Genomic DNA, 13,556 nt, shown 5'->3' on the forward strand with positions numbered 1-13,556 from the left:
AGGCTCCGGACGCGCAGGCTCAGCGGCCATGGCTCACGGGCCTAGCCGCTCCGCGGCATGTGGGATCCTCCCGGAACGGGGCACAAACCCGTGTCCCCGGCATCGGCAGGCGGACTCTCAACCACTGCGCCACCAGGGAAGCTCTACAGTGAAGATTTTATACTCCTATTCTTTTTTTTAAAAAGTTAACAGCTACTTGTTAACCCTAAGTGTGGTCAGATCCAGTACACAGCTGCATGGCAAATATAATACAAACACTATGAAAACCAAAATGTTTTGCCTGACAAAACAGCTATCGTATCAGACTTGTGGGTAACTAAGAGTGCCATCAATAGAATGTTCCTTTATCCTCACCTTTCATATTCTTCTGTGGCACTGGCAACTTGCACGAAGAGTTCATCTAAGCCTGTACCCAGAACAGCAGACACACCCACCACCTGCCAAAAGCATCATTAATGCCACTGAGGAAACAACTGTATATTTTTAAATGGCATACATTATTTGGCTCAAATTTCATAAAATCTTCATAGAAGAGGTTTGGCTACTTTAAGAAGTCTCTGGCAAAGAATGAAGCTAAAACAAGACAAAACGGCATACCTACTCAAACGTGATGGAAATAAGTCTATGGAAAATAGAGAACTGAGAAAGATAATTAGGATCAAACAAGCAGCAGTTCATCTATTCCCTATCAAATCAAACCACAGTCTGTTCTCTATAAAAATTAGTATCTCAATGTCTTCGCTTGGGCAATTAACATACTTGCTGCTACCCACGCCCACTTTTGCTTACACAAATCTTACCCATCCTTCAAAGCATACCTATATTGGCTATATCCTCAAAAAATCTCTCATTTCAAAAGTGATCTACCCCCTCACCACTATCAGGCCCAACTTTTAATCTTTCTTAAGATATCACAATATAAGTTACTACAATACATCATGTTTCAACTCTGCATTTAGCCTTCTCTCCTAACTAGACCATAAACTCTCTGAGGGTAGGGTCTGTATCATATTTATCTTTTAAGTCTCCAGTTTTTAATAAGCTATGCCTTAAAAATTACTTTTCAGAAGGTAATGAACTTCCTTTCCAAAACAGGTTCAAAGCCAGCCCTTTGGGTTATGAGGTTATCTGGAGAGACCAACAGCATAAGCAAGAGAGAAAGTTTACCCGGAGGGAGCTGTAAAACTCATCTAACACCAGGCTCATTGAACGAGTCAGGTTACTGACGTATGTAGTCTCTTGATTCAAGGCATCTTGGAAAGCCTCAAAATCCTGCATCCATTCCACTGCAAAGCTGTGATCAATGATGTCAGTCTGTACCAGACAGAAGTCAACTATCAGCAACCAGAGATGAGGTCAGACATCAAACAATGGCAAAAAAATTTTTTTAATTAAGTATTGACAGCAAAGAGCAATAATTCATGTATTTTCTTTCTCTGCTTCCCCCATTTCCTCCTCCACTGCAACAAATCACAAAGAGCCAAGACTGCTGTGCAGTATAAATAATTAAATGAAGATCTGTATACTCCAGGTTAGAACAGACCCTTCACTATCCACTGCCAAGTGACCATGGCTACAGTGGAGGCCAGCACCCTCCAGGCTCTGAAGTCAAATACATGGTCTCTTGCATCCTAGCCAACAACAGAGAAGTTTTGGTTTTGTCTAACTGCCACTTCCAATAGACTAGCAGTCCCTCCCCCATTTACACAGTCCCGATCCTGAGGGATAACCCATACGCTGTGGACCAAGGGCTACTCTATCTAGCCTAAAAATACTTTGGAAAAGAATCAGCGATATATTTTCATTCAATTTGATTGAATCCATTTCCTAGAAGTGCTCATGCCTTTGCTTCAGGTTAGCTTAAATCTGCTCTCCAGCATCTGAAATAATCCTTCTCACCTACCCAAACACAAGGTTCTGATGAAAAAGAAATATTCAGTCACAACAGGAAGAATCCACTTACTTTATTCATGACCACAATAAAAGGCAGCTTGGTTTTGTACAAGATGCTGAAAATCAAACATTGAGGCATTATTAGTAAAAGCACTTAAGCACCTGCTTGCCTGTTACCTGATGGAACTGAGTAATAAAAAGGGAGATGGGTTCAGACTCTAAATACAGGTATCCATTCTTACACAGCACTCACATATTCTCCCCTCCCAAGCAGGAAACCACCACTGCCACCAAGCAAACAACACACATACACACTCTCTCCTTTTCTTAGAGTAATAATGCTTTGGTACTGATCCTGGTTGTGTGTGTGTGTGTGTGTGTGTGTGTGTGTGTGTGTGTGTGTTTCACCAAATTAACTGTCTTTTAAACAATTAATATGAAGACAAAATCATGCTATCAAACATCAGATTTCTATTTGGACTAGGATTTCTTGTGTTTAACAGGAAGGGACATCCCTAGTCATAACAGAAGAGACAAATCGGGGTGATTGTTTTTGCATACCCCCAAAATAAAATTCAGCATTAATAATGGTCCGCCTTGCTCCTAGGTCTAATGCACTAATATAGCCTAGTGAGGCATGTCCTTCCTCTCCTAATGGCACCACACTTAGGAAAACACGTGCATTTAGAATCACGGATGAATCTTTTTATTCAGTCTCTCCTCATGTTATAATTTCACTCTTCCTATCACAACACAGAAGAAAGGCATTTAGACCAGGGGCTCTATTCTATTCAGAATTGGATTTCATTCAACTTGGGGCAACTTCCAGAAGGTTCATATTCGTTCATCACCTATTCTGTAACAAGCAAGGGAGGAAGATGAGAAGTGGCTGATAGAGAATGCCAACAGTATATGTGCTTCTTTTCCCGCCCTAACCCAGAGCCCCTCCCTAACCCAGAGCCACTAAAGTGAGTGGCAAGCCTGAATGAAAACCCAGGGGTAAGCACTCAGGACTCAAGATGATGGAGAAGAAGTGGAGACGTCATACCTTGACATAATACTATGCCCAACAATAACGCATTACCTGCAGGCATAGAGCATATTGGACATGAAGGTCACTGGGTTGATACTTCGAGATGTGTCCATTACATAAATGACAATCGTTGGAAACGAGGATGCCTAAAGCCACAAAATAATCAAAGCTTTAGTCAGAGGGTTCTTGAACTGTCCCCAAACTCTTCTCCTACCTTCCGTGGCAAGGAAGAACCACTTTAGGCAGGTGTGCAGAGCTCTATGACTCTATCCCACATAAGATCCCAAGCAATAAGAAGCTTTTCTTGTCTGGCTCTCTGCTTACCCTGAGTAACAAGTCCTAGAATACTCACCAGGGCCTCAGTGATGATTGTCCCAGAAGCTGACCAAGTGAATACCTCAATCTGTCCAGGTGTGTCAATCAAGACATACCTGTGTCAAAAAAGACCATTAAAGAAGTTTTTACTTATGCATTCTGAAAGATATTCCATGCCCCAAAACATTAACATCTGGTTACTCAAGACTGAAATAACCTCTTCACACTGCCAAGTCTCACTTCTTCCCATTGCCCTTAAAGTGCATACCACATTCCCCTGGATTTTGTTCAATGTCCAGTATTCAGGCACATTGGCAGGAGCAGCAATATATCACTGCTGCAAATGATCACAGAGAAAACTGACAGTTTTAGAAACACACTGCATTAAAAATGAGAGATAAGCAAAACCAGAGTGTAAATCTCTTGGGAAACCATCTGGTTACTTAGGGGTGGGGTTGGAGGAAAATGGAGTGAGGGAGAAAAAGAATAAGAAAGTGATAACTAAAGAAGAGGGTCTCTTCTTGAGGGGATGAAACGTTCTAAAATTGATTGTGATGATGGCTGTATAATTCTGTAACTACACTAAAAGCCACAGAATTGTACAATTTAAATGGGTAAATTGTATGGCCTATGAACTATATCTCAATAAAGCTGTTTTTAAAAAAGCAAAGATCCACACATACATGGACAATTAATTGACAACAAAGGAGCCAAGAACATACAACGGAGAAAGGAAAGTCTCTTCAAGAAATGGTGTTGGGAAAAACAGTCACATGCAAGAGAATGAAACTAGACCACTTCATACACAAAAATTAACTCAAAATGGATGGAAGACTTGAATGTAACACCTGAAAACATTAAATAAATTCCTGCAGGAAAACATTGGCCGTAACCTCACTGACATCTGTCTTAGTGAAGTTTCTGTGGCTCTGACTCCAAAGACAAGGAAATCAAAAGCAATAATAAACAAATGAGACTACATCAAACTAAAAAGCTTCTGCACAGCAAAGGAAAACATCATCAAAACTAAAAGGCGACTACAAGGCTACAGTAATCAAGACAGTATGGTACTGGCACAAAAACAGAAATATAGATCAATGGAACAGGATAGAAAGCCCAGAGATAAACCCACACACATACGGTCACCTTATCTTTGATAAAGGAGGGAAGGATATACAGTGGAGAAAAGACAGCCTCTTCAATAAGTGGTGCTGGGAAAACTGGACAGCTACATGTAAAAGTATGAAATTAGAACAATCCCTAACACCACACACAAGAATAAACTCAAAATGGGTTAAAGACCTAAATGTAAGGCCAGACACTATCAAACTCTTAGAGGAAAACATAGGCAGAACACTCTATGGCATAAATCACAGCAGGATCCTGTTGGACCCATCTCCTAGAGAAATGCAAATAAAAACAAAAAAAAACAAATGGGACCTAATGAAACTTAAAAGCTTTTGCACAGCAAAGGATACCATAAACAAGACCAAAAGACAACCCTCAGAATGGGAGAAAATATTTGCAAACGAAGCAACTGACAAAGGACTAATATCCAAAATTTATAAGCAACTCTTGCAGCTCAATAACAAAAAAACAAACAACCCAATCCAAAAATGGGCAGAAGAACTAAATAGACATTTCTCCAAAGAAGATATACAGATCGCCAACAAACACATGAACCCCAATGTTCATTGCAGCTCTATTTACAATAGGCAGGACATGGAAGCAACCTAAGTGTCCATCAACAGATGAATGGATAAAGAAGATGTGGCACATATATACAATGGAATATTACTCAGCCATAAAAAGAAATGAAACTGAGTTATTTGTAATGAGGTGGATAGACCTGGAGTCTGTCATACAGAGTGAAGTAAGTCAGAAGGAGAAAAACAAATACCGTATGCTAACACATATATATGGAATCTAAGGAAAAAAAATGTCATGAAGAGATTAGTGGTAGGACGGGAATAAAACACAGACCTACTAGAGCATGGACTTGAGGACTGTGACGAAGTGAGAGAGTGGCAGAGACATATATGCACTACCAGATGTAAATTAGATAGCTAGTGGGAAGCTGCCGCATAGCACAGGGAGATCACCTCTGTGCTTTGTGACCATGAGAGGGGTGGGATAGGGAGGGTGGGAGGGAGGGAGACGCAAGAGGGAAGAGATATGGGAACATATGTATATGTATAACTGATTCACTTTGTTGTAAAGGAGAAACTAACACACTATTGTAAAACAGTTATACTCCAATAAAGATGTTAAAAAAAAAAAAAAAAAAACTAAAAGGCGGGAATTCCCACGTGGTCCAGTGGTTAGGACTCAGCACTTTCACCACAGTGGCCCAGCTTTAATCCCTGGTCGGGGAACTAAGATCCTGCAAGCTGCCAGGCATTGCCAAAAACAAAAAACTAAAAGGCAAGCTACTGAACAGCAGAAATTGCAAATCATATCTCTGATTAGGGATTGGTATCCAAAATATATAAAGAACACATACAACCCCAAAACAAATAAACAACTCAATTCAAAAATGGGCAGAGGATGCGATTACGTAGACATTTCTCCAAAGACACACAGATTGCCAAAAGGCACATGAAAAGATGTTCAGCATCACTAATTATTAGGGAAATGCAAATCAAAACCACAATGGAGTATCACCTCACACCTGTTAGAATGGCTCTTATCAAATAGATAACAAGTGCTGAAAAGGATGTACAGAAGAGGAAACCCTCGTAAACTGTTGGTGGGAATATAAACTGGTGCAGCTACAATGAAAAACAGTAGAGAGATTCCTCAAAAAATGAAGGATAGAACTAACCATATGATCCAGTGATTCCACTTCTGGGTATTTATCCAAAAAATATAAAAACACTAATTAGAAAAAATATATGCACCCTTATGTTCATTGCAGCATTATGTACAATAGCCAAGATATGGAAGCAACCTAAGTGTCCACCAATGGATGAATGGATAAAGAAGCTGTGGTATATACACAGTGGAATACTATTCAGCCATAAAAAAGAATGAAATCTTGCCATTTGTGACAACATGGATGAACAACATGAGGGTATTATGCTAAGTAAAATAAGTCAGAAGGAAAAAGACAACTACCATACGATTTCACTCACATGTGGAATAATCTGGAGGAAGGAAGGAAGGAAGGAAGGGAGGGAGGGAGGGGAAGGGAAAGGGAAGAGAAAGTGAAGGGAAAGGGAAGGGGAAGGGAAGGAAACCAACCAACCAAAAGCAAGCTCACAGATACAGAGAACAAATCAGTGGTTACCGGAGGAAAAAGGGGTTGTGGGTGGGCAAAAGGGGTGAAGGGGATCGATTGTATGGTGACAGATGGTAACTGGACTTTTGGGGGGGTGATCACTTTGCAGTGTACATATGTTAAATTATAATGCGTACCTGAAACTTATTTTTAAAAAAGAAAAAATTTGAGTAGACATTTCTCCAAATATATACCAATGGCCAAGAAGTACACTAAAAGATGCTCAATATCTGGACTTCCTGGTGGTGCAGTGGTTAAGAATCCGCCTGCCAATGCAGGGGACACGGGTTCGAGCCCTGGTCTGGGAAGATCCCACATGCTGCGGAGCAACTAAGCCCGTGCACCACAACTACTGAGCCTGAGCTCCAGAGCCCGCGAGCCACAACTACTGAGCCTACATGCCACAACAACTGCAGCCCGCATGCCTAGAGCCTGTGCTCTGCAACAAAGAGAAGCAACCGCAATAAGAAGCCCACGCGCCGCAACTAGAGAAAGCCCGTACATAGCAACAAAGACCCAACGCAGCCAAAAAATAAATAAATAAATAAATTTATTAAAACAAAAACAATTACAAGTAGTGACCAGGATGTACAGAAAATGGAACCCTCCATACATTGCTGGTGAGAATGTAAAATGGTGTGTGAAGCCAGCAGGAGCTTGGAGGAATGGGGAATAGAGTGACTGCTAATAAGTATGGGGTTTGTTTTGGAGATGAAAATGTTCTGAAATTAGGTAGCTCTTTTTTTTTTTTTAAAGATTTATTTTGTATTTATTTATTTTTGGCTGCGCCAGGTCTTAGCTGCGGCACCACGGGATCTTCGTTGAGGCATGAGGGATTTTTCATTGTGGCACGCAGGATTCTCTCTAGCTATGGCGAACGGGTTTTCTCTTCTCTAGTTGTGGCGCAGGCTCTGTAGTTTGTGGCACGCAGGATTCTCTCTAGCCATCACGAATGGGTTTTCTCTTCTCTAGTTGTGGCGCGGGCTCTGTAGTTTGCGGCATGCGGGCTCTCTAGTTGAGGCGCGAGAGCTCAGTAGTTGTGGCTCGCGAGCTTAGTTGCCCCGTGGCATGTGGGATCTTAGTTCCCTGACCAGGGATCGAACCCACGTCCCCTGCATTGTATGGCGGATTCTTTACCACTGGACCACCAGAGAAGTCCCTGAAATTAGGTACTTCTGGTCAATGCACAACTTTGTGAATATACTAAAAACCACTAAACTGTATACTTTAAAAGAGTGCACTTTATGGTCTGTGAATTCATATTGCAATAAAGCTGTTCCTTTAAAAATCTACTCTAGTATGATCCTATTTTTGTAAAAACACCTTATGCATCCATCCTTCTATCTATGTACACATGAATAGAAACGCTTGGGATGACAGTCACTGATAGCAATAATGATAATAATGACAGCTATTTCTAGTGACAAGAAGTGTGATAGTTTCATCTTTTAAATACTATGCATGGTAGGAATTATTTACAGTAATAAGCCTATATCCTTTTTACAAAAATAATAAATTATCTTCCTTTCTTTTAAAAAAGCAAACCTATTAAAAATTTAACAACAGTTCATTGTGGGTAATGATAATAAGAATCTCCTATTTTATATTTTGATACTTTTTAAATTAAAAAATATCCCCTCTGAATCATGTAAATTATATTAATTTAAACAAGGATTAGAAAGGTATTTCATAGACTTTAATGCCAACAAGCAAGAGAAGGCAAGTGGACAAGTGAATGTGGACTCAAATTCTCAAAATACCTCCTAAGAAGCTGGGAACATATACCAAAGTGATTGGGGGTGGGATACTATTAAATTGAGCTCTACACTGTAGAGCATCTTGTCGCTTTTTTTTTTTTTTTTTTTTTTTGGCCACGCCATGGCTTGTGGGATCTTAGTCCCCAACCACGTACAGCATCTTAATGATTGTCTTCTTGCCAACAATTTTTTCACTTATCATGGTTTCATCTCAAAATACACCTTCTCAGAACTTGTTGGAACCCAAAATCCTTCAAAAAACCTAGAAACATGTCAACTACAGAGTAATAAATAGGCATTAGACTGAAATCACTTACTTAGACATGTTCTGGGCCTTCTCAATAAATTTCATCACCTAAAAGAAAAAGACACCAATTACAACAGAATCCAAGTTCAACAAAAAAAATCACAGGGCCCTCTCGAGAGTGGCTCACCTCGCAGGCACCATTAACGATTGAATCTCTATGTTCTCTGTCTGAGGACACCAACTAACATGCTCATGGAGCCGAAGAAACATAGCCACACCTGCCACACCACAACACCCTGGAGCACAGGGCAAGGCCTAAGGAGCTGAAGACTTGATCTGTCACTGCCAAGTCTCTCTCTTGGTGCTTCAGTAAAGCGTTAACAGCCTGAATCATTGAGTGAAACCGGGGTAAAAATCAGTGATTGCCAAACACTCTTAAGGAAGTGGAATGTGACAGAGAAAACATAACAGATGACAACAATTTGTCATAAGTGAAAAGCCCCATAATTGTTCCATTCCCTGCCTGGTAGCCCATCCCACTCCATATCCCTCCGCCCCATCCTCAGGGTAACACTGCAAGCCAATAACAGATCAAGAAGAGAACCCAGGTCTCTTAGGTCTTTGTTTTATTGGCCGCCACAACGTTCAATGTGAAGTCTCTCACCATGTTGATCATCCTCTCATAGCCTACTTCTTTGTCCACCAAAATGCCTCCTTATATTCTGTATTGACATTGAGGTTGATTGCCCTTCTTTCCCAGTGTGATCAAGCTAAGGCATTTAAGAGTCACAGGTTTTGACACAGCCATGTCTATGTAAAGAGAGACAGACATACCTGATCAAATCTGGTAGCAAAGAGATTGAGTGAGGTCACTATGCCACCATTGGGTCCAAGTCCATACCTAGACACTAAGTTGAGGATTTAAATAGCTTATAGATCAATTTAGATGATAAAGTTTATTATCTAGACAATCCCTCGCAAAAACAGCATAACATTAGTGTGCAATTGACTAGTATGTATCACACAATCTTAACCTCACAGGGAAACATTCACCATCGATGTCTACCTCATTCATCGTTTAGAAATGGCCAGGCGAAATGGGGCCAAAATGGAACAGACAGATGTATCAGGCGTTGACAGCCTGATGGCATTAGCCATGAAGATCATTTATATACCACTCTTTGCTCTGATCCTCACTCATCAAGCCACCTGAGGATTAGAATTAGTCTTCCTACCTAGACTTAACTATAGGGAAAGTACACATTTCACACAGCAATGTACTAAGAGCTGATCTTACTAATCTTTGAGATTCCCAGTCTAAGGGGATGGTGATCAATGGATGCATCCACCAAGGCAATACTACCTTGTGGGACCCAGGCACGCCACCAGCTAGCCTCTCCTTCTCTGTGCTAATTACAACAGCCAGCCTGCAGTTCGGGACAAAGGCAGAAAACGGAACTCACAAGCTGAAATAGGATTTCTAATCACCTACAATGCTTCTCCCCACATTCATCTTCCCTCCTCTTCATAAAATTACCTGAAAGCAATCGAATGCTTTTGCTAGTATATTTCACAAGGGAAGGCACAAACACTTTTCAAAGCTACACAATACACAGACAGTAAGTAGCCAGGGATGAGCCAACAACCAAAAAGTAGATGTGAAAAAGGATACTGTTTCATGACTTCTTTATATTTCACAGTGTCACGAATATCTGGAGGGAAAAAAAGAGAGAATAAAATGGAATTTAACACGTAAGAAACAATACAGTTTGAGACTCTCCACCTATAATATCTAAGCCAACAGACCTCTCAAGTCATCTCTGCTTCCTCTGAGCAAACAAATCAGTTTCTCTCTTAGCATCCAAGGTACTTTTCAAATCTGTTTTCTAAATTTTCAAGCTAAGATCACTGAATTGCAACAACAAAAGAAGCAAGTTCAGGAAGAGACTAAGAGGACAAAAGGTACCCTGCAAGTACCTTCCCTCCCAGCAAGAAACTGAAACTAGCTTTCGAGGCTTCTATTGTCAGCAATGTCTTCTAGTAATTTCTCCAGCTTCACACTGGCCAAGGACAACTGCCAAGTAACCCAAGAAGAATGTTAGGCGAGGAGCTCTCAAGTTATGGTAGGGATGTCTGAGACAAAGAGAAAAGTTTTATACAACTTAAATACCTTCTCAGTGACCATATACATAGAAAAAGGGAGCTAAATCAAGAAAAAAGGTTTATTTCTTAGTCCTTGCTTACTGGTAATAAAGGTAATGCAGATAACATTTTTACAAAGGCATTAACTTGGGAAGTGGATGGGTGGGGAGAGAAATAGGTGATGGAGATTAAGAGGTACAAATTTTCAGTTACAAAATAAATGAGTCATGGGGTGAGATGTACAGTGTGGGGAAAACGGTCAAAAATTATATAATACCGTTGTACGGTGACAGATATTAACTAGACTCATCACAGTGATCATTTTGAAATGTACACGTATTTCAAATAACTATGTTGTATACCAGGAACTAAATACTGTGGCAGGTCAATTACACTGCAAGACAGATAAACCCACAGAAAAAGAGATTGGATTTGTAGTTACTGATCTATAGAGGGTGTGGAGGGAGGGACAATTGGATGAAGGTAGTCAAAAGGTACTAACTTCCAGTGAATAAATACTAGGGATGTAATATACAACCTTATAAGTGTAATGAGCACTGCTACACGTTAGATGTGAAAGTTGAGAGTTCTCATAACAAGGAAAAAAATTTTTCTCTATTTCTTTAATTTTGTATCTATACGAGATGATAGATGTTCACTAAACTTACTCATAGTAATCATTTCATGCGTTTGTAAATCAAATCATTATGCTATACAACTTAATCATATACAATGCTGTATGTCAATTATATCTCAATAAAACTAGAAAAAAATTATTTGGATGGAATTTTAAATAAAAAGGAAATTGGTCTGTCCAGTAATATATAACTAAACCTATCCAGCAGTCAGTAGACCTATATATCCCATCAACTATTAGAGATCCAGCCTTTAAGTGAAAAGATGGAAATTTTTTTTTTTTCAAAATTCTTCCCATAATGATTTCTGCTTCTTTTTTTTTTTTTTTTTTTTGCGGTACGTGGGCCTCTCACCGCTGTGGCCTCTCCCGTTCTGGAGCACAGGCTCCAGACGCGCAGGCCCAGCAGCCATGGCCCACGGGCCCAGCCGCTCCGCGGCATGCGGGATCCTCCCAGACCGGGGCACGAACCCGCGTCCCCCGCATCGGCAGGCGGACTCTCAACCACTGCGCCACCAGGGAAGCCCGATTTCTGCTTCTTAATACAAGGTCTTCCTTAATTAGTATGTTTGGAGTACAAGCTTAATAGGATTAAAAAGAGACCAGGAGGGAAAAGACTAACATCAAGGAATAGTCTGAAAATCAAGAAGCCTAGATCCTATCAAGAATCAGGACACTGGATCCCATCCATTCTTAATCTTTTTTATACAGTAGTCAGGGACTCCTCTACAAGTCTGATGATAAGAGGGAAGGAACCCCTCACCAAGACAATGCACACAGGCATATATACACATTTTCCCATGTAACTTTGCAAGATTCCTACAGATCAGTAAGCAAACTCTGCACAAAACCCACACGCTCTTAACTTGAAGAAAAAAAAACTATATAAACAAAGTTTATGTAACAGAGCCTGCTGAAGGGTTTACGGCTTAAAAGCCAGAGGACTGACTTTCTGTCACTTCCTTTTCCCAAAGAACCATAGTCTGACACCCTTGGGTCAAAAGAGGTAGAGAGAATGGTAGTGGTAAGGAAAAAAAGGAAATTTAGGAAGAGGGAAGGAGTAAACAAAGAGAAAAAGGGAATCAGGAAGAAGCTTGTTTCAGGATGCTAGCAAATCCATGGGAAACGAAATTAGGCAGTTTAGAAAACATTAAAAATGGAAGCATTGAAGACTCATAAGGTAGGCTGACAGCCTTCCATTGTCTGAGAAACTTCACACAAGTTCTGGCACAGTTTACTCACCAATATTGGCAGGAAAGGGAACTTCATGCACAGCTGGGTCCAGGTTGATCACATAAGGTGGACACCCTTGACTATGCAGATATCCTGTGAGCCTCTGCAGACATATGGGGAGAAAGATGGACTGAGACAAAGAGGCATGATAAAGGAAAAAGAGAGAACTTCCACCCCTTAATCCAACTTACCAGAATTCTGCACTTCCATTTCCCTCTACCTTAAATATTCGTTTCTGATCTCCACCTCCAACATTCACTCTCAGTTGAAATGCTACCTTTCTTCATCACACATCCAACAGAGCCTACTCTACTCTCCATCACTTATTGACTTGGGGGGTGGGGGGGGAGCGGGGGTTTCTAACTCCCCCACAAAAAACATTAGCTCCATTTAAGCGGGAACCTTGTCATTTCCGCTATATCCCCAGTGCCTGAAACATGGTAGGCACCCCAGCAGGAACTCTTTAGGAATCTACACCGAAAGCCTGTGTGCAAGCACTCTATTAACAGCCAGAATTACTTGTTAAGCCTCTGCCTTCGAGGAGTTGGCACTAGCAAGGCAATTCCAATACCAGGTACGGTCGTCACAAATAGGCACTGAGGGTGCGCAGAAGAGAGGCTGAATGAACCCAGGCTAGGATCTGAGACGGCTTCGCGGAGGAAGAAACAGGGGTTGCTGGCAAGTCCCTGAAAGCCAGGCGCCGGTACCCTCCAACTCCCCAGAGAGACCTCCCTTTCTCCCCTGGCCTTACGCCTGTCACAGACAACTTCTCGCGCGCTCCTACTACGCCCGCGCCGTGTAGGTCACCTGTACAAAGGTGGTTTTCCCAGACCCCGCCATTCCCAACACCAACAGACACACTGGGGGCCGGGGACCCCCGGAAGCTTGCGGCTCCGGGTCAGCAGCGACCGCGGCCATCTTGCTCCTGGCTCCGCCCACTCAACCATAGAGACGCTCGTAGCTAGAGAGGCTCCCGCGACGTTCGGAACTCTGAATGAGACTAGAACAGAGCAAACCGAACC

General features: G+C 41.4%; 1 protein-coding gene across 2 annotated transcripts in view; it reads right to left on the minus strand.

The window, feature by feature from the left end:
- Positions 1-13,482, minus strand: part of GPN1 (GPN-loop GTPase 1) — a 23,502-nt gene extending 10,020 nt beyond the window's left edge. The window contains exons 1-10 of one of the 2 annotated variants that reach the window (XM_007122512.4): positions 13,342-13,482; positions 12,544-12,637; positions 10,198-10,237; positions 9,360-9,426; positions 8,596-8,633; positions 3,279-3,357; positions 2,978-3,072; positions 1,964-2,009; positions 1,168-1,314; positions 355-437 (exon numbers count right to left, since the gene is read on the minus strand). In XM_007122512.4, coding sequence (XP_007122574.2) covers positions 355-437; positions 1,168-1,314; positions 1,964-2,009; positions 2,978-3,072; positions 3,279-3,357; positions 8,596-8,633; positions 9,360-9,426; positions 10,198-10,237; positions 12,544-12,637; positions 13,342-13,452 — 800 coding nt within the window. In that variant the 5' untranslated portion in view covers positions 13,453-13,482. Of the gene's footprint in view, positions 1-354; positions 438-1,167; positions 1,315-1,963; positions 2,010-2,977; positions 3,073-3,278; positions 3,358-8,595; positions 8,634-9,359; positions 9,427-10,197; positions 10,238-12,543; positions 12,638-12,725; positions 13,318-13,341 lie in introns of those variants that run through there. The other variant, XM_028496578.2, reaches the window with a different exon arrangement.
- Between the last annotated feature and the right edge of the window lie 74 nt (positions 13,483-13,556).

The sequence above is a fragment of the Physeter macrocephalus genome, chromosome 12, assembly GCF_002837175.3.
Source record: "Physeter macrocephalus isolate SW-GA chromosome 12, ASM283717v5, whole genome shotgun sequence".
NCBI lineage: Eukaryota > Metazoa > Chordata > Mammalia > Artiodactyla > Physeteridae > Physeter > Physeter macrocephalus.